Here is a 26,905-nt window from a genome sequence, read left to right as displayed (position 1 = left end):
AAAGATATTCTGGAGTTAAAAGTTTTCAGGCAAGGAGAGAAAAATATCAGAAGGAAACCCAGATGAGTTATTAATAACTTTTGGACTGATTCGGGAAGAACTGAATGCCTGCTTAAAGGACAGTGCAACATATACCTGAAAGTATTTTTGTTTTCTGGTTAAAGTTCTAATCTATTCTGTACTTTAAGGTATAAATTGCCTATAAAAATAGAGTTTAGTAAACTGCTTTTAAGGCATTTACTGTAAAAGACTCAACAATGAAATCTTGTCATGTCATCCTTTCAGCCAATAACTATAAGTCTGAATTTGTCTTCTAAAAATGACTCTGTCTCTACAAAGACTGTAACACATGACATAAGTCCTTTCTGTTTTATCAAGAAAAGACTTGGCCAATGTTAAAATCTGGAATACCTCTTCTCTAATGATTTACAGTCAGGCACAAGACACAACAGGATTAGTTTCACATATCAGTTCTTTTTATTCTGTTGTCATAAAAATGTGATATGTTGCTGCCAAGGTCTCCAGTTGGTGGCAAGTTGGCAAACTTTGGGAGGGGGAGAAATGGTGGCGTCCTGCAAGAAATAGGAGCAAATTCATATGTTTTGGTCAAATGTCAACTTTATATATACATTTTACAAGTGTAAAACACCCAGAAATGTTTAGTAAGCTTTCTTTGCCATTTTAGCACCAAGAAGTAGAATGTTATTGTGTTATTGCTGGAAAGTGATTTTCCTATTACATTAACTGTACAATGGGCCTCAAGCCCTATTCACAAAGACAACTGGATGCAAAACCAGTCTTGAATGTGTTGGGACTAATCAGTTCTATACACTGCGCAGGTTCCTTTTGTGAATAAGGGCCCTGCATCCAAAATATCATGATGCAGAAGAGACAATTTTGTACTTTACAATCCATTCCAGCAATTACCTGTAAAGTCAAGCCAGGGTATTGCATGACAGTGTGTAGAAATACAGACATTGAAAAACTCTTTATGGTATCAATTTGAACAAGATGGTAATGCTAGAAAACCAGAAGGTCACACCAACATATGCTTGGTGTGAAAATACTATTGTTCTTTATTATAACATTGGCAGTGTAGTTTGGTTACGTTGGAATGCAGAGTCACATTATTTTCTTTACGATGGCTTGGGAAGTCTTGTGGCCTTTTTGGGGAGGGAATGTTCCAAAAGGGTTGCTTGTCATTTATAGCAAATTGATGTCCTTCAATTTGCAGAATGCCATATGGGGTAGGCCTCAGTGCCGGAGAGTACTGGATGCCCTGAAGTAAGACAGGAATTTGTAGCACAGGCTCACCACAAAATACCAGATGTGGCGAGCCATTTGTGATCGAGCAATAAAAACACGCCAGATGACAACGAGGAGAATTGTGTTGAAGGCATAGCGGATGTTTCGTAGCCTGCAAAAAGAGAAATATTCCAGACATCAATGTACCATCCTATGTCATTTTGAGCAGAAGCTAATAAGTGACTCGGTACTTGCTCAAGGCACCTGCTTCTCATTTTGTGAATTATCCACTATTCAGATAATTAAACATTTGTATTATTTTAGTGGAAATAGTTTGACAGGCACAAATTTTGCTATCTGCACCCTGTCTGATATTTCTTCTTATAACCTTTCAATTGGGTCAGTCCCTGGAAATGCCTTTGCTGCATGTAAAGCAAATAAGTCTAATTTTAAATTGAGCCTCAGGCATTGCTTCTGAGAATTACTTCCTCATTAAGTCTACTTTTTTTTAAGCTTCATCTTTAAAATTTAATTGCACCCCTTTAAGTTAGCATATTGCACCTAATACATCATTCTCCAGTACATTAACCTTCTGCCCCAATGAGAAAGCTGCCTTCACTACCCACCGACATTCAGTCTCCACACCTAAACCATTCATCTGACTACTTATCTGATCACAAGGTGTTCAGTAGTTGAATAGAAAAACATCTCTGCCAACTTTCGTGCCAAACAGTGCTGCTTCCCTGCTGTTAGAAACAACTATTTCATCAACATTGGTAGAATATTATGGGATGGGGAGGGGAGCAGTTGTAAGTCATGCCCGTAAGGGGAGCAATGATTTAGGCCTTCAAATTTTAAGAAGGTGAAGAGGCAGTAAAATTCAAAACATGTAAAGATAGGAAACGTCTGGAATACTCCTGGTACTGCAAACTAATGAGTATGAGAAAATGAGAGAAAATAAGTCAATGCATGGCTGCAGAAACTGTAAACAATGGAAGAGCTTCATTCCTGTGGCATTGGAACCAGTTCTGTGGCAGGAGAAACCTATACGAGATAGACATGGTATATGACAACAGGGCTCACAGTGAGGTTAAATTGTGCTGTTCGGGGGGAAATGGGACACTGAACCCAAGGATGAGGGAACAGAAACATTATGTTTTGATGACTGAGAAAGAACAACAATATTAGAGTTGAAAGAAAAACTGCAAAAAAAAAAGAAGTGATATGAGAAACGATTTTTCATACTGCTAGCGGCACTAATCAAAGAATCTACTTTGCACTGGAGAGGTCACATATTTGGATTAATTTATATAAAATGAAGGAAAATAAGGGAGCTATTGTGCCAATGAGGGCATTCTACAGACCACAGCAGGTAGGTGATGCAGGCATTCAAGATAATGGGGACTTTACTATTGCATGAAAGTTTGGTTTTGGGAACTTGAGTAAAGGAGGAAGCTTCTGTCTGCGATGTAACATTTTATCTGAAGAAGCTAACTACCACTGAAATGTAACCTCAGGATGACTTATCAACTGATTTCATATCAAAATTCTCTTTATGTTCCTGTTATTCATTTGAATACAATCTTCTTGACTATCACTTTCTATGAGAAGTAAACTGAATCTAGCCCACTTTCTGATCTCTAGATGTCTGCATCAAAAATCAGATGCTAGTTGAGATGCAGAGGTTGAGACTGCACATTATCAGTTTCCTGTTCCATCAAAAAAAGTTGTGTAAAAACAAAACACAGCCATCGAGTGTAGATGTTTGTACTCACTTCTTTAGATGCTGTCTTGCTGCTGGAAGTCCAGACATGTCTTCATTTAGCACATATTTCTTAGTTCCTATGCAGTAATTCTCAATGTATTCTGGCCAGTGAAGCTGGCGAACATCAAAATTGAATCCCTGCAAACAAATATTAAAAGTTGACCTTACTGCCCCAACTCAAAATTCCCCTTATTTACCTGCTGCAAAAAGACTCAGGCTGGCGATCTCCTTCATGATCACCTTTGTTTAGAATTGGATTTTTGGATTACTCTTACATTTTATTTTGTTTGAATTTCTGCAAGCTGGGAGCACAAAAACTACAGGTTAGGAGTACCATTTGCATAGAAATATTTGTTTATTATGAAAAACAAGGAGAAACTACAATTCATTCTATGAATTCTGTGTTGCTGCTGTAAATTGGTGACATTTTTTTGAATTCCCATCCAAAGTTTGCAACAGTACTCAATCACAACATCTAATAGCTGGCAATAGGGTTTAAAAGACAAGGACTGGATGAATTGTTGGCAGCATGTGCCAGAATTAACTTGGCGAATGGCAGGGAACGAGAAATACCCACATGCACTGAGAAGGGGCAAAGGTAATGGAAAGTCTGTCATTGAGGCTGTGGTAAAAGACAGTGCTGAAATATCCAGGATGATGGTAAGTTCCTGCCTTTGCCCCTTCTAAAATTCCACTTTAATTTTCACCTCATAATCTGGTATGATGTACAAGTTGCAGTTAGTGTAACTGTGAAACTTGTGACACTCCATGAGTTGTAACTTTCCAATCTGATAAAGACTCATGAATCTAGACTGGGATTAATAGTGTGTCAACCAAGCCTCAATCCATGTTAATATATTACCCCTAAAACAGTCAGATCCTTCTTGTGCAATAATCTTACATGTGGCAATTAATTGAATGCTTTCTAAAGATCTAAATACACTACAGCTATCAGTTATACGGTCATAGAGTCATAGAACTGAACAGCAAGTAAACAGACCCTTTGGTCCAACTCATCCTTGCCAACCAGATATCCTAAATTAATCTCGTACTATTTGCCAGCATTTGGCCCATATCCCTCTAAACCCTTCCTATTAATGTACCCATCCAGATGCCTTTTAAATATTGTATTTGTACCAGCCTTCACCACTTTGACTGGCAGCTCATTCCGTACATGCACCACCCTCTGCATGAAAAAGTTGCCTCTTAGGTCCCTTTTAAATCTTTCCCCTCTCACCTTAAACCTATGCCCTCTAGTTTTGGACTCCCCTACCCTGGTGAAAAGACCTTGGCTATTCACCCTATCCCTGCCTCTTATGATTTTATAAACCTCCTATAAGATCACTCCTTAGCCTCCAACGCTCCAGGGTAAATAGTCCCACCCTATTCAGCCTCTGTCTACAGCTCAACACCTCCAACTCTGGCAACACTCTTGTAAATCTTTTCTGACCCCTTTTGCGTTTCACACTATCCTTCCTATAGCAGGGAGAACAGAACTGATCAAGTTCCTCTTTATGAACTCTGCTTGTTACGTACACAAGGTTATATGCAGCAAATTTGTCAAACATAACAAAACCATGCTAATGCTGTTTGACTGTGTTAAGCTTTGCTAAATGCCCTATTTGTTCTTTGATAATGGACTCTAGAATTTTCTCGACAACATACACTAGGCTAGTGTCCTATAGTTTCCTGCTTTATATCTCCCTCCCTTCCTGTTCAGGGATGTCACATGAGCAGATTTCTAGTTCTGGAATATTTTGAACAATGCTGCCACCAACTTCTGCCACTTCCTTTAAGATCCCTAGATGCTGTCATTGGGTCCTGGTGACATGTCTTCCTTTAGTCCCATTAGTTTGTCAAATACTTTGTCCCTCATCATAGAGACAATTACAAAATATTTCCTACCATGAACACCTTGCCCATTTGTTATCTTTGGCATTTTTATTGTGTCCTCCACCATGAAGACCAATGCAAAATGTTGCTTTAAATGATATTCCATTTCCCTGCTCACTGTTATCAATTCTCCAGTTTCTTCCTCTATGGGTTCCACACTTACTTTAGCTACTCTCTACTTGTATATCTGTAAAAGCTCTTGCTGTTTGTTTTTATATTTCTTGTCAATTTAGTTTCATAGTCAATTTTCCCCCTCTCTATTAGCTTTAAGGTCACCTGCTGCTAGTTTTATAAATTTTCCAATCTTCTGGCCTATTAGTTTTTGCTGCTTTGTATTACTAAGGTTTTGATTGGATACACTCCTTGACTGCCTTTCACCAACACGGGTGGTTATCTTCTTATCAAGTCCTTTTTGACCGGAATAAATTTTACTGAGAATTATGAAATATCTCCCAGTCCTATCATTCTATACAAAGGGAAACAGGGAGTACTCCTGCTATTCTGCTATAGTCAGCATTCATCTTCAATTAATAACTCAACAATAAATCACTGATTTGTTTGGAGCAAACCCCCCCAACCAAAGTACAAACCGCCTCCCCCCAACAAAAATAACAAACCCCCTCGCCCCTTCAAAAATAACAAACACCATCCCCCCAACAAAAATAAAGGATCAAAAATGCCCTCAACACATCTCTTGCATTTCCCACACTTCTGCCCTCAAACACCCTCCCCCCAACAAAAATAAGGACAGAGTGCCCCTGGTCCTCACATACCACCCACCTACCTCCATATCCAGCGTATCGTCCTCCACCACTTCCACCATCAATAATCCAACCCCACCACCAAAAAGATATTTCCTTCCTCACCCTATCTTCCTTTTGTAGGGACCACTCACTCCATGACTCCCTCATCCACTCCACACTCTCCACTAATCTCACCACACCTGGCACCTTTCCCTGCAACCGCAGGAAGTGCTACACTTGCCCCTACACCTCCCCCCTCACCTCCATTCAAGGCCCAAAGCAAACTTTCCATATCCGACAGGGGTTCACCCATACATCCTCCAACCTGGTCTACTGTATCTGTTGCTCCCGATGTGACCTTCTGTACATCGGTGAGGCCAAGCACAGACTTGGGGATCGTTTCGTGCAGCATCTGCGCTCTGTACGCAATAACCGATAACACCTTCCAGTCGCCAACCATTTTAACCCTCCCTCCCACTCCCTGGGTGATATGTCCATCCTGGGCCTCCTCCAGTGTCACAATCACACCATCCGTAAACTGTAGGAGCAACATCTCATATTCCACCTTGGGAGCCTTTAGCCCGATGGCCTAAACATAGAATTCGCCAGCTTTAAAATCTCCCACCCCTGGCCTCGTCCCATGTCCAAACCTTCCTCTCATCCATGCCTCCTCGACCTGACACAACCTGTCCATCTTCTTCCCCAACTATCCACCGTACCCTTCCCACTGACCAATCCCTACTACTTCCACCTACATCTACCTATCATCATCTCACTTACCTTCCCCAGTCCCACCCCTACTCTTTCTATTAATTTCCCAGCTCCCTGCCCCCTTCTCAGTTCTGCAGGGTTCCAATCCGAAACGTCAACTTTCCTGCTCCTCTGATGCTGCCTGACCTGCTGCGTTCCCCCAGCTCCACACTGTGTTGACTCAACTGATTTGTTGTGTTTTGTCATCCCTTCCTTTCTACAAACTGGCTGCTGCACTTCCTAAGGATAAAGGAATTTCAAAAGTAATTCATTGATTGCAAAGCATTTTTGGATTTCTTGAGGATTTGACACTACGAATAGGAATTCTTATTTGTAAACATACTTAATTGTGATTCCTGTTTCACAGGAATGTTTGTATAGTCTTGATTTTCGCTGCACACTTTTAATTGTGAAATATTTGTTTTAAAACAACTTTATTTATTCTCCTGTCCATATTCAAATAGTGGTATAGGTAATCCTATTTAACCAGACTGCTTAGGTGTGACACTGATACTTTTATATCTCAATCAGTCGGTTTTAGTGATCAATGCGCTTAAGAACTGGTTTGATGACTTTCCACGTGTTTGTTGTGAGAGAAAAGTGGAAGTTGAATTTCCAGACAGCTTAACCAAAAAAGGCATTTAAATAAACTGTCTCCTGTTGAATGTTAAATTGAAACAGTGAACTGATATTAGATAGATATGTTTCTAATTATATGATCATGTGACTACTCACTTATCAAAGAAACAGTTACTTGATTCCCTGATAAACATATTTTAGAGCCGTGACACTTGCAGTCCATGGACAAACCACCAGATGGAGTTTCTTGTAAAATTTAGTTTTCTCCCTTTGGTTTCGGAATCAATCTAAGGCAGTTTGTTCCAGTGTGGCCCCATTTTCTCTCTCATTTTTTAAAACGTCACACTTCAATATTCTTTTAATTTCTTTCTTCAGGTCTGTAAAACCTACTTGCAAGTTTTTCTATGTGAAAACATGTTATATAAATAGAAGTGGTTATCTGAACAGGTCTGTCCTTTCCCAGTCCAATGCTGTGTTCTTGGGCAACTCCTGGCTGCATCCTACAGCAACACCACAACAATGGCCATTGTTGTTTCTATTGTTCCTGTGATACTAGTTCAGATTGTTTTCAACTTTACATCTCTCAGGTGTGAAACTTTTCAAAAAAAAAATTTAAACTTATGTATGCCACCTTTTTAAAAGCACTATGATGAATTTTGAAGTAAATTATTTAATCAATGAGTTATTGCTAATTTTTACAGATACAATAGATGTACATTTGTTCAAATGATGGATGGTTCTGTATTTGGTTGATTGTCAGAAACTGCTTTTTGCAGATTATATCTTGTTAGGATGTGACGTGGTCAATGGGCAGCCAGTTATTCTACTGTTGATGATGATACAATTAAGACCTCTGTAAAAATTATTCTGGGAGAAGGTGAAGTTTAATTACAGAAATAAGGCAGTGATTCTATTCAGTAACAGTATTGTTCTCTCTCGAAGGTGCTATAATATTCATTTAAATTTTGTGTCAAGTTAAATTTCCTCATCAAAGGAAAATATCATCTTCACAGAGCTCTTCAGTAATAGTGGGTACCATATATTAAGGTATCCTTACATCACTGGACATCAACATTTTCTCCCTTGACTTCTAGCTATTATTTACAAGTACTACCTTAACACAGTTCTGCAGAAATAATCAAAAAATTTATTTTAGCATGCCTTGCCAAGATATTCTGAATGAATCAATTTTTGGAAGTTTAACACTGATTTAATTCAGATTTATAAGAACAGCCAACAGAAATATTGGATTTTTTTTGCAGAAGGTAATGGAATGTGTGACAATATATAATACAGCATTCAAGAGGTTAATGGATTTTCATGCTGCTAACGAATGCTGTACTGATTTCCCTTCAAAGATGGCTCACTCATAGCTGTTCCACCTTCCATTGCCTGGGTCTGATGCCTGACAAATCCATTTTATCCAATGACAGCAGCAACTGAATAATTTACAACGTTATACCACTGTTGCTAAGGGTGGCACTCCATGCAGCTGCTCAGAACCATGGATTCTAAACGCCTCCCTACAAATGCGCCACACTGCAAGTATGTATATATTAACCTCCAAGACAATGGATGAATTTGATACACTTGGCATTGAACCAAGAAAAAGCATAATCATGTATTTATTTCAATATTCCATTTGAATTTTGTTTTAAATCGCCACAATCGCTTATTTTACTTTGATAATTATCAATTATTACAATTACAAAACTAGCCTTGGCACCTTAATTTGATGTTTTATTGCCGGCAAACATTAGTGCTGCTATTTAATGTACTCAGCATTGTATCAGAGGTGCTGTGAGTTAGATGTAATTATTTAGAGTTGTTATTTTCCTGGGATATTTCTGGGCTCAGATAGGAGCATTTGCTGTCAGCATGACAGAGTAGAATGCAGTATATGCGAGTGGGCCTGGTATGCCACTGCAGGTCACAGTATGTAATTAGTGACCTTGTGCTTATACTTGCACAGTTACAGTGCTGAAGATGTGGTCGTGTATAAGTGCATACTCTGCTGTCGCAGCGTACAACTGAGGTAACAAGATTTTTTTTCTCCCTATTTTGATTTTTCATGCGGTAGCTATCATTAGCTGGGGAGAACCACCAATAGTTACTAACACCATGCAGGTTAGTCGATGGAATGCCCTTAAGCTTTTCCCACTGTCACCTCTTGGATGTAGTTTTCATATGAAGGCAACAATTCCAGAAACGTCAGACTTATACATAAATTTCAGCTTCCAAAGCAATGTTAAACAAGGTGCCTACATGTACTATGAAGTCCTGTTAATGTAAGTATGGAAGTTATGTCTTCAAGACATAACAATTAACAGCAGTGGTCACCTTCCTGCCTAGTTAGCTATTTGAGGATTAATATGGATGGCTGCTCACCCTCTTGCATGGTGTTTGCTATTTGTGCTTACCCTCTTATCCTCGGGGCTGAGTTGACTCAGCAGCATGTTCATGTTCTCTGAACTCCAGTCCCAGGACTTGCTGCTGAAGTACTCCAGCAGCATCATGGATTTATGAAGTCTGTTGAAGATCTTCATCATTCTGCAATTGTATGTACAATTAAGTAGAGCTTGTGTTCACTTACTCAATCTTTATACTGTAATCATCAGTTAGACAGTTGTTTGATGGAAATTAAATTTCATGCGTTGCAATGAAGTTATACGATATTTTCTGTCAGGCAGGATTACATGAAAATTATTTTTTCTGACTGTTCCTTAACTAACAGCTGAAACAGCCTCCAGATGTTGGTACAGAGCGCTTTGTAGGGTTGAACAAGCTGTGTTTGCCATTGTTGTTTCCAGTGCTTGGGTTAATGCCAGGTGGTCCATGCGGTTTCATTCCTTTGTTTAGATTTTGCACCATTTTAATACAATTGACTGCTTATTACATATTTCAGAGGGCAGTTAAGAGTCAACCACATTGCTAATTGTCTGGAGTCACATGTAGGCCAGTTAAGATGTTAGATTCTCTTTCCTGGAGGATGTTGGTGAATCTGATGGGCTTTTACGACAAACAACAATGGTTACATGGTCATCATTAGACTAACTTTTAATTCCTTTCTATTAAAAAAAAATCAAATTACCATTGTGGGGCTCAAACTCAAGTCTCCAAAATATTAGCTTGAGGATGGATTACTAGTCTAGGATATTATCATTATATCCCTGCATCCCCTAGTAAATGGTAAAATCTGACTTGGGTGAAATTTATGATTTTTCTTTAGAAAAGAGATTCTGTGCTTTCTTTATTTTGTGCATACGTGTGTGAGAGAAAGGGCAGAGGTAGCTTCTACTTCATTTTTATAAAACTCAACAAAAATGCGTTAAGCTATCAGTTAGTTATTGCTGTATTTGAGTTATCTTCCAAAGAATGTTGAAGCAAGTGGCTTTTAATTATCTGGCCTGACTATCAACGTTATCTTGACTGAGTATTTAAGTATTCTAATTACTAGTAACTGTCAAAACAGAAAGAGAGCATAGGAGACCCACCAGTGTGAATATAGAAATATGCACATATTTCAATTGATATGGTCCTGTAAAATTACCTTTGTCTTTAAAGTAAAACCAGGAAAGGTGTGCAGGAAAGTTTCATTTTTGCCAAGCATTGATGTATTTTCCATTGTAATATTAAATTACATTTTAAACAATTTGCAAAATAAGAGAGACTTTTTTTTAATTCAGGAGAAGGTTTCAAAAGGTTTTACTTACCGTGGTTTCTGCCCTGTTAGCCTCAGATAAAGATCATAAACCAAAGCAGGAGCTTTGTGACTGACAGCGATCCAATACTGATTAATCAAGTAGTTTGATGTAATATTTGCGTTGGGCCTTCTAAAGGCCTGATCCAGAGGGTTCCTCTTAAACGTGGAAATGACATGGTACTCTAGGAAAAGAAGGAAGAGAATCAATTAATTTTAGTATGATGTGCTTTATGTAATAATTCTTTCAGGAGATTGAAGGCTTGCTTTCTATTCAGAACAAAGCAGGATGGAAAATTAGTTCACAGGGGTGTGTGTTCTTGTCCATGGTCTAGCACAAAAATGTTGTGTAATTTCTCATATGAACATACTCAAACATACAACGAGTACAGCACATGCCATAAACTGAGACAAATACTTGGGTAAACTAAAGGTAGCTGGTACATTCTGTAGATAATTTCATAATCTTATGATGTTTGAAATAAAAAGAATCAAATACACTAAACCTACTCACTGTATCATAACTCCTCCAGCACATCATGATCTCAAAGATGGACAATTGCTTTGGCTATGTCTTTAAAAACTGAACACTTAAAACGAATAGTTGGAAAATTCCCCTTGAACTAACCATCTTAGTGAAAATAGGCACAATTTAAAAAAAAATTGATGATTTCATCTTCTTCAAAATAAAATGTTAAGTGTGCCCATTAGGAAGACCAAGCAATTTTCCATCATTTAATTGAAATAAACCTCAAATTTGTTTGATTACAAAGAAGCCTCTCCACACATTTTTATTTATGCATTGTGTTCAGGCAAGTAAGACTCTTGAGCTTTCCCAATTAAGAAAAGATTTATACAGTCCATGATTACATATATACTCTGCCTAATAGAGTGATTAAAAATGTTCACAACAGGTTAAACAAACTTGGTAGTTAGATGATAAGTTCCAACCTTGAATGGCTTCTATGTTGATCGCAGCTTAACTGCAGTGGACAGAGACTGTCACAACTTCAGAAATTGCTCCATTGGCCACTTTTAATTCATTTTACACAGATTAAGTGTTTTATTTTAATTCCTGAAGAAGATCACTTTCTAGAAATAATAGTCCTTCTTTTGAAAACAAGTCCTCCCCTTGAAGGCAGCCCCAGTCACCATAGCTCTAACATGCTAGACTTGCTTCTGAATCCAGATTCTCCATCTCCTTCAGGCCAGACCCCACTGGAGCATGGACAGCCTGTCCCAAAAATATTAAAGCATTAAAAATCATATGGTCAGTGTGGCATCACGGTGGCAGGTGGCAGTTCTGTCTTGCCCAAGGTACACTGATTTTAGCGTTCCTAATGCTTAAACAATTGGAAACTTCATGAACTGAGGGTGCTTCTCCAAAGTGCTGCTTCCAACATCCAAGGATCAGCGACTTGAATTTGTCATCACTGTGAGCTCATCACCATTGGCGGGAGCTACAACTGTGTGCTTTATATGTGTGAGGGGATTCCAGAGCTGGGAATCAAAGGGAATTCAGCATTGAAGATGGTTGCAGGGGATTTTGAAATGGTGTGAGATTCCTCAGTATCCCCCCTCCTTGGTTTGCCATGTTCTCCTGTCGATGGGTGGCCAGATTGCATTTCTCACAACAGCTACATGAACAAACATACTCCTGGAGAGCCCAACAAAATTCAAAATCATTGATTTAGGTTGTGTGATCAGGCATCAGGTGGTGAGCTATTGTGTTGTCAATATATATCCACACATGCCTCTAACCAGAGTTGGCAACTCTCATTGGGATTCTCCAGAGCAGAAAATCCAAGCCATTTAAATATCATACTGAAAGCTGATTAATCCAGAGTTATCAAGGAATTTTATCACTCAACAATAGTGACTCAAGTGGTGTCTCAAAATCTTTGCACTTTCTAAAGAATACCAAGACTTTCATTTTTGTGATACATTTGGATTTAATGCTGATGTCCATACCACTTTGAGCATGGATTCCACTCACCCTGTCCTTCTGATAAGTAAAACTGATCTTTCTTTGTCAGCTTAATTATCAGGGGAGTAGAACCAAACAAAAGGAAGATTCACAGAGTTAGTTTAAATTAACACAGTTTTTGTGCAATGAACCTTCCAATGCAGGTTATGCACCAACTGTCAAGATATTTTCTAACATTTGAATCTTGTACCTTAAATTTAAGTTCTCCCTTTGGGCCCACCAGTACTTTACATATCTTTGAAAAAGTGAGCAATGCGTTCTGAGGATTCTGCCAGATATGATCTGAATCACCTGCGTGGAAGTGTGCTGGAATAACTCAGGTCAACTGCCTTCTGATTTTCCTTCTGTTTCCTATTCTGATAGCCCAGGGGAGATCAACAAATCAATAAATAATGTGCCCTAGCATGGGTTCGATAACGAACCACATAGTAGATTTACCAGTAAATTTGAAATTTGTGAAATAAAATGGGCATTGCCACCAAGGCGTATGTTGGCGGAGTAACAGAAAACAATGCCATGTGAATTATTTCAGAGATAGTAGGAACTGCAGATGCTGGAGAATCTGAGATAACAAGGTGTAGAACTGAATGAACATAGCAGGCCAAGCAGCATCAGAGGAGCAGGAAGGCCTAGACCCTTCTTCAGAAATTTTTTTGTACTGGAGGAAGATGTACAGTGTGGTCCTCCAGGGGCTGGATTCTAGGACTACTGATGATCTTGATATTCATTCATGACTTAGAAGTGGGCAAATAAGACAAAACTTGGAAGTATTCTGAACTTTACATAGAGCATGACAGACTTTAAGATGACCTAGTTGTTTTGGAAAATGGTTAAAGAAGCATGTGATCCTAGGTCTTATAGAAGCATACATTGCAAAATTAAGGAAATTATGATCGCCCTTTATGGAGCACTGTTTTGCCTTCAACCAGAGTACAATGTTCAATACAATGTTCAACCCCACTTCAGGAAGGTTGAGAAAGCTATAATGGGAGTGTAGGAAAGATTTACAAGAATGGTTTCAGATGAGGGACTTCAGTAATGTGTATAGGTTGGAGAAGCTGGGTTGTTCACCTTCTGGAACAGGGTATTGAGAGGGAATTTAACAGAGGTGTTCAAAATTATGAGTCTGAACAGAGTAGATACAGTGAAATTGTTCCCATTGGCAGAAAGGTTAAGAACTACAGGATGGCAATTTAAGGTGATTAGTGAAGTGGCACAGGGAAAAATACTTTTCTGCAGTAAGCAGATCTGGGATGCACTGCCTGTATGTGAGGTGACAGCCGATTCAATTGTGAATTTTAAAGTGGTATTAGAAAAGCACATAAAGAGAAAACATGCAGGGAAAGGACAAGGCATGGAGCGGAACTACATTGTTCTTGCTTCCTTTTGGAACAATTCTACGTTTTGGTAGGGGCGGCATGGTGGTGAGCACCGCTGCCTCACAGCGCCAGGGACCAGGGTTCAATTCTACCCTTGGGTGACTGTCTGTGTGGAGTTAGCACATTCTCCCCGTGTCTGCGTGGGTTTCCTCTGGGTGCTCCGGTTTCCTCCCACAGTCCAAAGATGTGGAGGCTAGGTGGATTGGTTATGCTAAATTGCCCGTAGTGTTCAGGGATGTGTAGATTAGGTGGGATTTTACATGTGTTGATATATCAATCAGCTAAACAAGGCAGCATATCTACCAACACAGCCAGACTATACTGTGGGTTCTTCTACAGGATTCTCTAATTTTCACTTGCCATGTGTGCAATCCTATGCGTGCTGCTGAAATAATAGTTTTTTTTTTAAATGCATCTCTTATTTCCTACCTGACTTCTGCTTTTAACATCATTTATAAACTGAACATTCATTTAGGTGGTTCAAGGACCAAATGTTTTGGAAATATTACTTTATTATTCTTGCAGAATTCTAGGTCAAACTATAAAGCCATTTCTCTGTGGTCACATCATTTCTGAGTCCAGGTCAAAAACTCAACAGAAGATGATGAGCAAACGAGCTAAGGCACTATATGAAACAATATGATCCGAGCATAATTTCTTTGACACCGTTAAGGGATTTCCAGCTGATTTGGTATCTAGTTTCCAAACTTGGAAAAGCTGAGAAATTTAGAGAGTGAACTCGAAAGTACAGATTTAAAGATTGAAAGTGCAAATGGCAATTGTGGTGATAAGCATAAAATGGGATTGCGGGTTAAGCAGGACAGGAGTTGCAAGGATGATGATGACTATGCAAACAGAGGGGACAGCATGGACCGACCGATATTTAATAATTAAAATCAGTTGACAGGAAATGGTGGAGGAGGCTGGAAAGTGGCAACTCAAAATAGTACTACTAGTCTGTGTGGAACCCAGCCTTTTCTACCCTATGATCACCAAAAAAATTGTGCAGGACAATGATCAAAAGGAGGAACTTCGGAAGTTAGGAATAAACTTAACTACTCTCATTATGTAGGCTCACATGTAAAGACATGTTACTTTGGTAATGTGCAAGATTGCCCCATAATATCTATCTCATTACTATAACTATTACATATCTAACAGATCTGCGACTAATTTCTCATTTTTTAGTGCTTCTGTGCTACTTGAAGAAAAATAGGAAAATGTAAGAAGCCAAATGCTCCAAAAATATAGCACAGCCCAAAGCATTAAAAAAAACCATGCAGTAAACATAATTTTCTAAACAGAGAGCTTTCGTGTAGGTAATATTTGGCCATAGTTTAACAAGGTGTTAATAGCTAAAAATTGGGAAATAAAGTAAATAATTCTGCTGCATTGACCATAATCGATAAATAAAAGTACATTATTGCCTATGCAGGTGCTTAATTACAAAATGACAGCCAACACAAAATGGACAGAAATAATCTAAACGAAGCAATCTGTGAAACTAATTAGTAAGAGAATGGCCCTGAGATAAGCAGATCTCAGTAGAACCTGTCTTTCACACAGTGTGTGCAATGACATATTTTGATACATTTAGCACATTGAGCCAATGCAGCAAAGTGAAGAATAATTACTCAATTGTTTTGTGGATCTGACTTGCAATAGTCAGCATACATATTTAAGAGTTTATTCAGTTAAAAAGCTATTTCTGGTTCTTTAAAAATGAGTGACAATACAGAAAAAGGCATATTTAATCAGTATTTTTTAAGGCTGTATTGTTTATTACTAGGAACGAATGTTCAAATGCCAGGGAGCAATATCAGGTTGCCTCCCCAATGCTGTCCCACTTCTGGGCCATTTCCCCAGCAGCAGGAAATGGAGCAGCGGCCACTCACCGCACTGCAGCCAATCTACAGATTGTGCTGTCTTGCCATCAGATTACCAGTGGAGGAGCAGCACCTCTGTCACAAAGGAAAACCACCATGTCCATACAGCTTCATAAAGAGGCGGGTTTTTGTGCAATAGTGTCAGGAGGCTCCACAGTCCAAGGAAGGAGTCCACAGCAGCAGATCCCACCCCCCAAACTCCCCTACCACAAAGACACCAATGTTGCCTCGAGAGGAGTCACTCTTTTGATTACTGCAGCCTGCCCTGTTTGGTCCCTGCACAGCCAGAACTCTCTAACCACTGAATATAGGCATCCCTTTCTTCTCCTTGCAGCCTCAGCAACATCTACCTCTCTCAGTGGCACTGCCAAGGCTGCGGAGCTAATAGCCCTCAGACTGGGCACCCTGCCCGCTGGCTTTAATTCAATGGCAGGCCTAATGGCAGCCTCTTAATTGACTGCTGCTGAGAAGAGGTCCCACTGCCATCACAAACATTTGGTCCTGACGGGAGGACTCACCTTGTGCCAGGAAGATCCCAGTCTGGTCAAGCTACACACAGATTCACTTCTGATCTCCAGGTGTCAGTGTATTGGGTCAAACAGAAATTCAGCAAGGCTCCTAGGACAACACCTTCCAAATCCCAACCACATCCAGATTGTCAAGGGCAGCAGGCACATGAGAATATTATCATCTGCAAGTTCCCCTCCAAGTCACTCAGCATCATGACTTGGAAATGTATTGCCATTCCTTCAGTGTCACTGGGTCAAAATCCTGGAACTCTCTGCCTAACAGCATTGTGGGTCTACCTACAGCAGATGGACTGCAGCAGTTCAAGAAGGTAGCCACCACTTCTCAAGGGCAACCCCTAGAGATGGGCAATAAATGCTGGCCAGCCAGTAATGCCCACATCCTGGGAATGAATATAAAAATGAATTTTAAAAATAAGTCTTCAATACCTGCATTCAGGCTTGTGAACAGAAGAAGAGCTATGAGAACCAAAATGCAATGCAAAAGAGAGCAGCAAAGTTTATCTCTCACAGGATGAACTATAGGAAATTAATAAATAAGCTTGAACTTTCCTTTTTCACATTGAAAGGAAACCCTGTTAGTCCTAGTGAAATTTGTAAATGTCTACAATATACAAAGCAATGGAGAAAATAAAATCAATGCATCAGAAATGGAAAGAAGAAGATCAAGAGTTCCAGGTTTAGAGTTATGAAGGGTACATTGTGAGCAGATGCAAGGACTCAATGGGCCAAACAGCCTCTTTCTGCGCTACAGGGATTCTATGATTCTAGATATTTTTAATGCGTCAACACAACTCTGAAGCAGGTCTTCTGACTCAAAGACACAACCAGTGTCCAAGGGCTCTAAAACTGATATACTTGGATTTACAGACTGCTTTGGATGACTCAACTGGCTTTATAGACAGTTAATTACCTACTGAGCTGAACCATTTCTGCAGTGTCACCTGCAGCTTAGTAGCCAGCCATTCTGCCCCTAAGCCAAAAAGTTATGGGGTCAAGTGCCACCCCTGTGTTATTCTTGCTTTATGCACTAATTGCAGTGCTCTTGTCCCCAGTGTCTCACCATATTGCAGATCCCTCTTCTACACTATGCTCCAATGACATGCACAGTGTCAGTTTCTGAGTTGCATGTCACAAGTATAGAGACAAGTGAAAGAGCATCTTTGCTGCTGTCTTGGTCTTCTTCCATTTTCAGGACAGGTGAACCTTGGATTTCTGAAAGGAAAAAGTCTTCCAAGGATAAAGTTGTGGCATGGAGAAGGGGAAATGTGAAAGGTACATCCTTACATCAGCTTGTAAAACAAAAAAAAATGAATGAGAGAAGCATGATTAGGCATCAGGATGCCACTATCTTCAATTTATGCTGCTAGCCACAGCTTGAGCAATGGTATTTTCGATAATGATCGTCACTTTCTCTTATATGGGAGCTGTGGGTAATGCCCTACAGTTAGTTCCTGCTGCCTCTGCTTGTGAACTACCTTTTTCTGCAAAAGAGAGGGCAGTATCTTAGTGAGTATAATGTTACTTCTTTCAGTGATGTCATGCTTGAACAGGTAGCAGTATGTGTATGCTTGCAAAAGTGCCAAGTATATGAGAGTGAACAGAAGCATATGAATTTTATGTATGTGTCAAGACTGATTGAGATTTTTAGTAGATGAGCATTGAGAGTGTGGTGAATCGAGAGGTTGAGGCTGGTTCTGGCGTTGGAGGGAAATGGCATTCGAAGATACACTCTTTTACCTTGACCACTTGTGTGATTATTTAACTTCTTGCAGCACTCCATCCAAATCTTGGTGCTATATTCCTGGTATTCACCTCTGTGGCTGGCTGGTCTCATTGCCTCTCTTTCTTTCCACCCCATCAATATGGTCATCCCTCCTCCACCAAGATCTCCAATGCAGCATCAGAAAGCCTTGACACACATTTCTGCCCATAGTCAGCTACTGACCTTCACAGCACAACATCATTCTGAATAATCTCAGCACCTTCAGCAACCAGAAAGCCCCTTTAAAAAGCACAGTGTAGCTTTAAGTACTGCTTTCACATAAGAATACTAGGTCCTCTGCTGATGCAGGCAGTCACAGAATACTGTACTTAGCGCTGCACACAGGAATCAGGATTCATGAACAAACAGTATAAATTGGCACACTACTGGCATTACTGTATTACACTAAACAGGCATGTGCTCTTTGCACACTTAAATCCCTGTGTTTATTTTCAACAGCTACCACCTTCTTTCTATGTCTGCATTATGGGAAAGGTTTACTTCTATCTGTCGTGTCAGGATGTGTTTTATGCTAAATGGATCTTAGCATTTGCTGTGCCCAGATTACTTGTCTTAATTTTTCCTCTGGCCAATGCATTTCACGCTAGGGGAACCTGTTCTGTTGGGGTGTAGTTGGGAGGGAGTGGTGTTAGAGTTTGTAGAATTACTCTAGTCATTAATCTGACTACAAGCAATTTTAGAAAATGTATTGACAATGTTGATAGGCAATGCAACTTACCAGTTCACCCAAATATTGATTTAGTAAAGATATTGCACATTTGAAGAAGGCTTGTCATATTTTCTCATAGTTGGCTACACTGTAGCATCCATGATATCAGCCAAATAACTAACTGATACATTAATTAAAATTGATTTTAATTAATCAGATGATGTGAATGGCCATACATCAGAAAACAAGCCTGGGGAAGGGGCGTGTGCCAACTGGGAACCATTAGTATAGTTTTAACTTACAAACTCAAATCTTACCAATCTCTCCCCAGTGAAACGGGTTGATGCCTCCTGTGGTACAATTGTAAATGAGGGTAGTTTTTGGCCTGTAAAAAAAAAAGTACAGCAAGAGAGTCAAAGAAAGTGAATTAGGAGTGTGGGTAAAACTGGTAGAGCTGTTCATCTGTGCTTTGGGACATTAGACCAGTGCCTGATAACACTGCACTGTCTGGAATGCCTGTTAACAAGCAGGAAGGTTCAGCACGGCTACTCTGAAGTAACAGTGAAATGGGATGGACCACTAAAATGATCCTAATATGTGCAGCAACATAAATGTAAGCCAAGGAAGGGATTAACAAACAAAAGGTGTCCTTTCTTTCTGCCCATTGTATACTCTAAATCTGTATACAATCTTGACTTTTAAACATATACTTTGTTTTCCTATCCTAATTTCTCAAATGTATTTTCTACATTCAACTGGCATCCCTTTGTTCATCTTATTTGTATTTTTCTACATTCCTTATCAGATTGGAATACTTCAGTATTGTTTCCCAAAGTATTATTTACAAATAAATTTGTTACAAAATATTATAGAAAGATTGCAGAATTTCTGAGGTACTTGCGCCTACAGGTGGCACTATGATAGTCCCGTGATAAATTAATCCGAAGGCCTAACATTTCTATTTTATGTTTCTTACCGACAGAAACTTACTAAATTATATGCAGAGGATAGGTGATATCTAACTAACCTAGTTAATGTTTTGAGAAGGCTACTGGTAAGGTGCATCTACCAATGTTGTCTATCCAACTTACAGAAAAAAGCATTTGCTGAGTGCTCGTGAAATTATTAGAAAAACAATAGTGTGTAGAACTAGAGGTCATCTCATAACCATTACAACATGGTTAGAAATTAGGAGACAGATATGATAAATGTTTTACCCTATGATTAGTGGATGTAGTAATTTTGTCCTATTTTTACTGGGTTCCTCAGCTTTTCACCATATCTCACCTCCAAAGGATGTGGGTAAATTGGAATAATCAAGATTGAGGTTCACAGATGTTTTAGGAAAAGTATCACAGGATTTGGAAAAAAGACAGGAAAATGGTTTTGACATACAGATCAACCTTGATTTAACAGGTTTTAAGGGATTGAATGGTCTAAATGTGGCCCTGAGATCCTATTTCCTTGACCCAGCTTCCACAGTTCATTCCCAGTGCATGTGTTTACCAGTGTCACCGGATGCTAGTTTATCCATCAACATAATTTCCCTGGCCTTTGTCTTCACTGTATGTGAACCACAGAAGCTTCCTCTTACTCACACTTTGCCATTCGCCTTTCACTTATTCATCCACCTTTCCTCCTCTCTCTCCTTCCTCATGCATTCCCCAACCCCAGTCTAATTAGTCTCTTTGTGCACTAATCCAGCTTTCACTGAAAGGCGTACATGACTTTGTGCAACATCTTGAGAAATCATTTAGTTGTAAATAAAACAAAGTCCATTACAGACTTCTGTAGAACAACAATGCTTTAAATAGTATAAATTTTTAACAATTTTTGTGTGGGCTGTGGGAATTGTTGGCAGGGCCAGAATTTGTTGCCCATCCCTACTTTCCCTTGAACTGACTGGTTCTATAGGCCATTTCAGAAGGCAATTAAGCGTCAACCACATTGATGTGGGTCACATGTAGGCTACACCAGGCAAGAATGGCAGGTTTTCTCCAGTGAATCAGATGGGTTTTGAAGACAATGGTTACATGGTCACCATTAGGCTAGAATTTAATTCCAGATTTTTCTTTATTGAATTCAAATTCCACATTCACCATGGTAGGGTTCAAATCCACATGCTGATATAGCCCGGCTCTCTGGATTACTAGTCCAGTGACATTACTACTAAACCACAACATTCTTCTTTCACCATACAGTTAATGGAGATTGAAAAACCAACCAAACATTAATGTCACATTAAATACTATGTCTGCAACCACAAGGGAAACCGTGGCTCAACTGTACCTTTTAATTCAAAATAGAAGGCAACTGGCGTAGATCTGTTATTTGTCACACATGTATGTCAAAATGATTCTATCATTAAACATTTGCTTAGTCCAAACAACAGAGGAAATCTTGTGATGTGTTCAAAAGTGGTAACCTCAGAGAAGCATCTCCTAATTCTACTTCTCTTTAATAAGCTGCATCAACTCAGTTTCTCCCAGAGAATGCTAAACTCCTGTCAAATATTGCAAATAACAAGGCCATAAAACCTGCAGCCATTAAACCATAAATTTTGCTCAAATTGGAACAGTTGATGAGTGACAAGATGATTTACACTGGCAAAATTCAAGAGAAAGAAGATACTTGGAGTGACAAATCAGTGATGTGAGTATCAGATACAGGAAGGAGCATATAGATCTCTCACCTGTGAACTGCTGTATACCAACCAGCTGCAAGTGTGAGATTAACCACTACATCAACAGGGATCAAGTCAGCTACCGCATCATTAGTAGCTCTCATAGTGCGAAGAATCCCCTTGCCAGCCTGCAGGACAATGGAAACAACATATTAATAACATATATACAAAGTCGATTATAAATTGGCCTGTAATCAGCCCAACTCACTACAAAATTTCATCACTCGCCAACACTGTGATATTTGGCTTCTCTGCCCCCTTACCTCTCTCTCTTTCTGACAACCCTCTCTTCACACTGCAAAACCCAAGACCAAGCAATACGAATATGATATGATTATCTTTGATGTGGCTGGAGTGGCGGAGATAGGCAGTGTCCAATCTCTCTGTATGAACAATGCTGTCTTTGGTCTCTGTTTCAAATTGAGGTGGAGTTAGCATGGCCAAACAATCAGAGGAAACCAAGATCGTGTTGTTGTCAGCATTGCAATGGCTTTTACACAAATGAGGGCCAGGAGCGTGAAGGGTGTGGTGAGAAGTCAGGGAGGGTATTCAGAAACTAGGCGATGAGAATTGGTGGCCAAACAGTTTAGGAGATTAGAGAGATCAGGGAATGTTCCTTAAATGTGAGATTAAGAGGAACACTCCTGGTGTTCCTAGCTCAATATTCAAGTTAGCAAATGAAAATAAAACCATTTTTCCTGCCTCTGATATCAGCTGCTCCAAACCGATTTTGTAGTGGAGATCTCAAAGCGGTATTAAGCCCCTTATTTCATGGGCTAAGGACTTAAAAAAATTGTTTCAGACATGAACTGCATTTCTTTTCCTTTCCCAATATAGTGAGTATTTCATGTCCAGTCAGAAAGCTGTGAATGTATCCCACCTGCTGCACTGAAGGACTAATAGATAGCTTCCATTTTTAAGATGCTAAGCAGTGTAGCCAAACGTATAGATATATTATCACATGAAACTTATTGTGATCCTTATCCAGACTTTGTAACTGACCAACTACTTTTCTTGGCTGTATATCTGCAGGCAATTTGAACCTCTTGTTTAAAGCATTGTCCTGATCTATTTTAGAATAATCCTAGTGACCTTCTGTTTTAATCAAACTACCTGTGATCTACATAGTATCACACACTATCACCTGCACATCTCTATGATTCTCCAATGTGGTATTCTCTCGCTTCAATCCATTCTTAAGTCCCTCCAGAGATAGTAGGAACTGCAGATGCTGGAGAATCTGAGATAACAAGGTGTAGAGCTGGATGAACACAGCAGGCCAAGCAGCATCATAGGAGCAGGAAGGCTGACGTTTCGGGCCTAGACCCTTCATCAGAAATGGAGGAGGGGAAGGGGGTTCTGAAATAAATAGGGAGAGAGGGGGAGGCGGATAGAAGATGGGTGGAGAGGAGACAGACAGGTCAAAGAGGCAGGGATGGAGCCAGTAAAGGTGAGTGTAGGTGGGGAGGTAGGGAGGGGATAGGTCAGTCCAGGGAGGACGGACAGGTCAAGGGGGCGGGATGAGGTTAGTAGGTCGGAAATGGGGGTGTGGCTTGAGGTGGGAGGAGGGGATAGGTGGGAGGAAGGACAGGTTAGGGAGGCGGGGACGAGCTGGGCTGGTTTTGGGATGCAGTGGGAGGAGGGGAAATCTCCGCCCCCTTGACCTGTCCGTCCTCCCTGGACTGACCTATCCCCTCCCTACCTCCCCACCTACACTCACCTTTACTGGCTCCATCCCTGCCTCTTTGACCTGTCTGTCTCCTCTCCACCTATCTTCTCCTCTACCCATCTTCTATCCGCCTCCCCCTCTCTCCCTATTTATTTCAGAACCCCCTTCCCCTCCTCCATTTCTGATGAAGGGTCTAGGCCCGAAACGTCAGCCTTCCTGCTCCTATGATGCTGCTTGGCAAACTGTGTTCATCCAGCTCTACACCTTGTTAGCTTAAGTCCCTCCAGTTTGGTTTTAGATTTAGCCATCAGTTATATTCTGTGAGGCTGTCGTCTTGACTTAGTCGTCCCCAACATTCTCAATTCTGCCTCCTTTGACAGTACTGATCAGGTTATATTCACTCATTGCCTACTTCCCGTAGTCTGCATCCTTTACTTTTGCAGTTCCACGTTTCCATGTCCCAATGGAGTCATAACATCTCATTTTGTACGCTCCAGAGCATAGGAATCAAAACATCTGCCCTGGTATTCAAAGGAGTCTAACAATGGCTCATGTGACTAATTCCCAGATTGGCGGACTGTCCCATGAAGAGAGATTGGGAAAACTGAGCTTGTATTCTCTTGCATTTTGGAGAGATGATCTCATTGAAACTTAACATATTTAAAGGGATAGATAAGGTAGATGTTTCCCCTGGTCATGAGTCTGTAACCAGGGGACACAATTTCAAAATAAAGGAAAAGCCTCTTAGGACCAAGGTGATGAGAACTTTTTTTTAAACTCACGGGGTTGTGAATCTTTGGAATTCTTTACTCCAGAGGGCAGTGGCAGCTCAGTCATTGAGAAAGTTTAAAATAAAAAATGGCAGACTTCTAAATTTAAAGGAGATAAAAGGATATGAGGATATTGTGAGGAAAAGGCATTGAAGGGAATGGTCAGGCATGATCATACTGAATGGCAGAGCAGACTCTACGAGGTGAGCAGCCTACTCCTGTTGCTATGTTCCCATTAATGGTATCCCTTGTCACACACTATCACCTGCACATCTCTACGATTCTCCAATGTGGTATTCTCTCTCTTCAATCCATTCTTAAGTCCCTCCACTTTGGTTTTAGATGTAGCCATCACGCAAATGAACTACAGCTCAATCTTTCTACTGTCATAACTGACTCCAGGGCTTGGTAATACAACTAGGATCTTTGTCTGATGTGCATTTTTAATTAAGCATTAGTTCATTGCTCACAATTAGACCATGACAAACTGAAACCTTTCTGTATGTCTTACAAGGCAACTATGAACCTACAACTCCAACAGCCACTGTAGCTGGCCTCTGAAACTTTATATAATGAACTTTTGTGCTCTGTTCTGTCCAAAGCAAAGCCTCATACTAATGTTGCATCAAGACTACCTATTTCCACCTCTTTTTCATTACCTACCTAATCACCTAACTCATCTCCACCAAAGGTGAAACCCTTTGCTGTGTCTTCATCTCAAGGAATTAATTTCTCAAATACTTCTCTCATTGAAATTCGTTAGAAGGTCAATGAACCTACTTAACCATTATCCCCTTTTTTGTTTGAGTTCCACCAGCAGTTTGTGTCATAGTAAGTAGATTTCACACTGTCACCCTCCTCGAGAGCACAATCAATTTTTTTTTCCCTTTGTAAAGCACTGCAGAGTTTCTTAAAGGTGAACGCCATAAATTTAATTTGTGACTGGTTGAGGAAAATTAGGCAAGAGCGCTTCATGAGAAATGTGTATGAGTTGAAATGTGACAGTCACCTTACAGTGATCATAGGACATTATCTACTAACATTCAACAGCAGGATATGTTTTGTTTAAAATAAACTGTGATAAATGGTATCAGGAATAATTCTGTGCCCATCTTGTAAAAGGAACCAAGATGGCAGTGAAGTCTTTAAAACCTTGCCTTAGAATCCCCTGTATCTTTCTTATCCCACTGTCCGTTTTTTCTTTATGCATTCATAGTAATACTGTATATTTTCAATCAGAAATGAAAAAAAAATAATAACCACCATCTCTACAAATGATAGAAATGCAACATTTTGAGAAACTTAAGCATGAATAGAGAGAAAGCCAGTTCCTCTCTTCAAAATTCTCTCTCTAGTCTGAAAAGACACAAAGTAAAAAGTTTACCAATTTGATGTCCTGGACAAGCTACATTTATCAGTACCGACATTCAATTGCAGGTTATAGCTGGGAGAAACACACTTCAGTAACATAATCAGTTAAACTTGAAAATTAAATCATGAATTAGTTTGTCTGCTGCATGGTCTGCAATTTCAGTGGTAATCTGTTTATTTTATCTCGTAAAATTAAATATAATGTGAACAAAATCCCTCTTCTATAATCCATTATGTCATTATAACAAATAATTTTTATTTTAATTCGCTTATGGGATCGTGAGATGCCTTCGTGATTCACTGCAGTTATTTGTTGCAGGTGGACCCACAATACTATTAGGGACGTAACGACACGTGACATTGTAATTTCCCACAATTGGTGTTGACTCTATGAAAAATACAGACAATTTCAGGTAGATATAGAAAGTGTTGTGACATGGATTATTTAAAATAGATTCATTCTTTGACCTTTATTGCAGCTGGAAAATTATTTTCACCAAATCTGTTTCATCCAAATTAACTCTCACTTTGTCATTCCTGAACAACACAACCAATTGCATTGATATAGTGCCTTTGTAGAATCACAGAATCCCTACAGTGTGGAAACAGGCCATTCAGTCTAACAAGTCCACACCACCCTTCTGAAGAGCATCCCACCCAGACCCATTTTCCCACCCCTGGTTTTCCATGTCTAACCCATCTAACCTAAACATCCCTGGGCACTATGGGCAATTTAGCATAGCCAATCCACCTAGCCTGCACATCTTTGGACTGTGGAGGAAACCAGAGCACCCGGAGGAAACCAATGCAGACATGAGGAGAATTTGAAAACTCCACACAGACAGTTGCTCAAGGGTGGAATTGAACCTGGGTCCCTGGTGCTGTGAGGCAGAAGTGCTAACCACCAAGCCACCGTGCCACCCCAAAATAAACCCAATTTACAAATCACAATGTACTTTATAAACATAATACCAAACAACATCAGAGATATTAAGCCAAAATGACCAAAGGCTTGGGCAAAAATGTAGGTTTTAAAAGGCCATTTTAAACAGATGGAAAAGAGGTGAAAAGTCTTAGTAAGGAAATTCCAGACGTTAGGACCCTGGCACATAAAAGCTTGGCCAGAAATACAGAAGCAATTAAAATTAGGAATGCTCAAGAGATCATTATTGGTGGCATATAGAGATTTAAAGGGGGCAGCAGGCTGTAGAAGATTGTAGGGGTAGAGAGGAAATGAGAATTTGAAAGCAAAAGCTAGAGAGACTCCTGATTAACATTTTAAAAACACATGTATGAATTCTGATTGTCACTTTTGTGTTGAAGGGTATTCCAGGCTAAAGGAAGACTAACCACTAAATGAATGAATCACCTTCTTAAATTAGAATGAAATGCTGCTATTTTATCATGATGTTTCCTTTGAGATTGCATTTGGATTATGAATATTCTAGACAAAGTTAATTTAATTGCAATAATCCTATAGATTTCACTTACACAGGATAGGGTGGATTTCTTTAATATGCACT

At 39.7% G+C, this 26,905-nt stretch overlaps 1 protein-coding gene across 3 annotated transcripts in view; it reads right to left on the bottom strand.

Moving 5' to 3' along the window:
• Positions 1 to 454: 454 nt before the first annotated feature.
• The window catches only part of si:dkey-97m3.1 (fatty acyl-CoA reductase 1), a 160,516-nt gene continuing 134,065 nt past the window's right edge, over positions 455 to 26,905 (bottom strand). For 2 of the 3 annotated variants that reach the window (XM_048607795.1, XM_048607793.1), the window contains 7 exons: positions 21,582 to 21,700; positions 19,207 to 19,274; positions 10,689 to 10,860; positions 9,396 to 9,525; positions 3,021 to 3,148; positions 1,315 to 1,417; positions 455 to 572 (listed from right to left, as the gene is read on the bottom strand). In XM_048607795.1, coding sequence (XP_048463752.1) covers positions 489 to 572; positions 1,315 to 1,417; positions 3,021 to 3,148; positions 9,396 to 9,525; positions 10,689 to 10,860; positions 19,207 to 19,274; positions 21,582 to 21,700 — 804 coding nt within the window. In that variant the 3' untranslated portion in view covers positions 455 to 488. Of the gene's footprint in view, positions 1,418 to 3,020; positions 3,149 to 9,395; positions 9,526 to 10,688; positions 10,861 to 19,206; positions 19,275 to 21,581; positions 21,701 to 26,905 lie in introns of all 3 variants that reach the window. The other variant, XM_048607794.1, reaches the window with a different exon arrangement.

This window comes from Rhincodon typus, chromosome 18 (genome assembly GCF_021869965.1).
Source record: "Rhincodon typus isolate 14 chromosome 18, sRhiTyp1.1, whole genome shotgun sequence".
In the NCBI taxonomy this organism is placed as follows: Eukaryota; Metazoa; Chordata; class Chondrichthyes; order Orectolobiformes; family Rhincodontidae; genus Rhincodon; species Rhincodon typus.
Note: the sequence above shows the minus strand (reverse complement) of the source record. Positions and strands in the feature narration are given on the sequence as shown.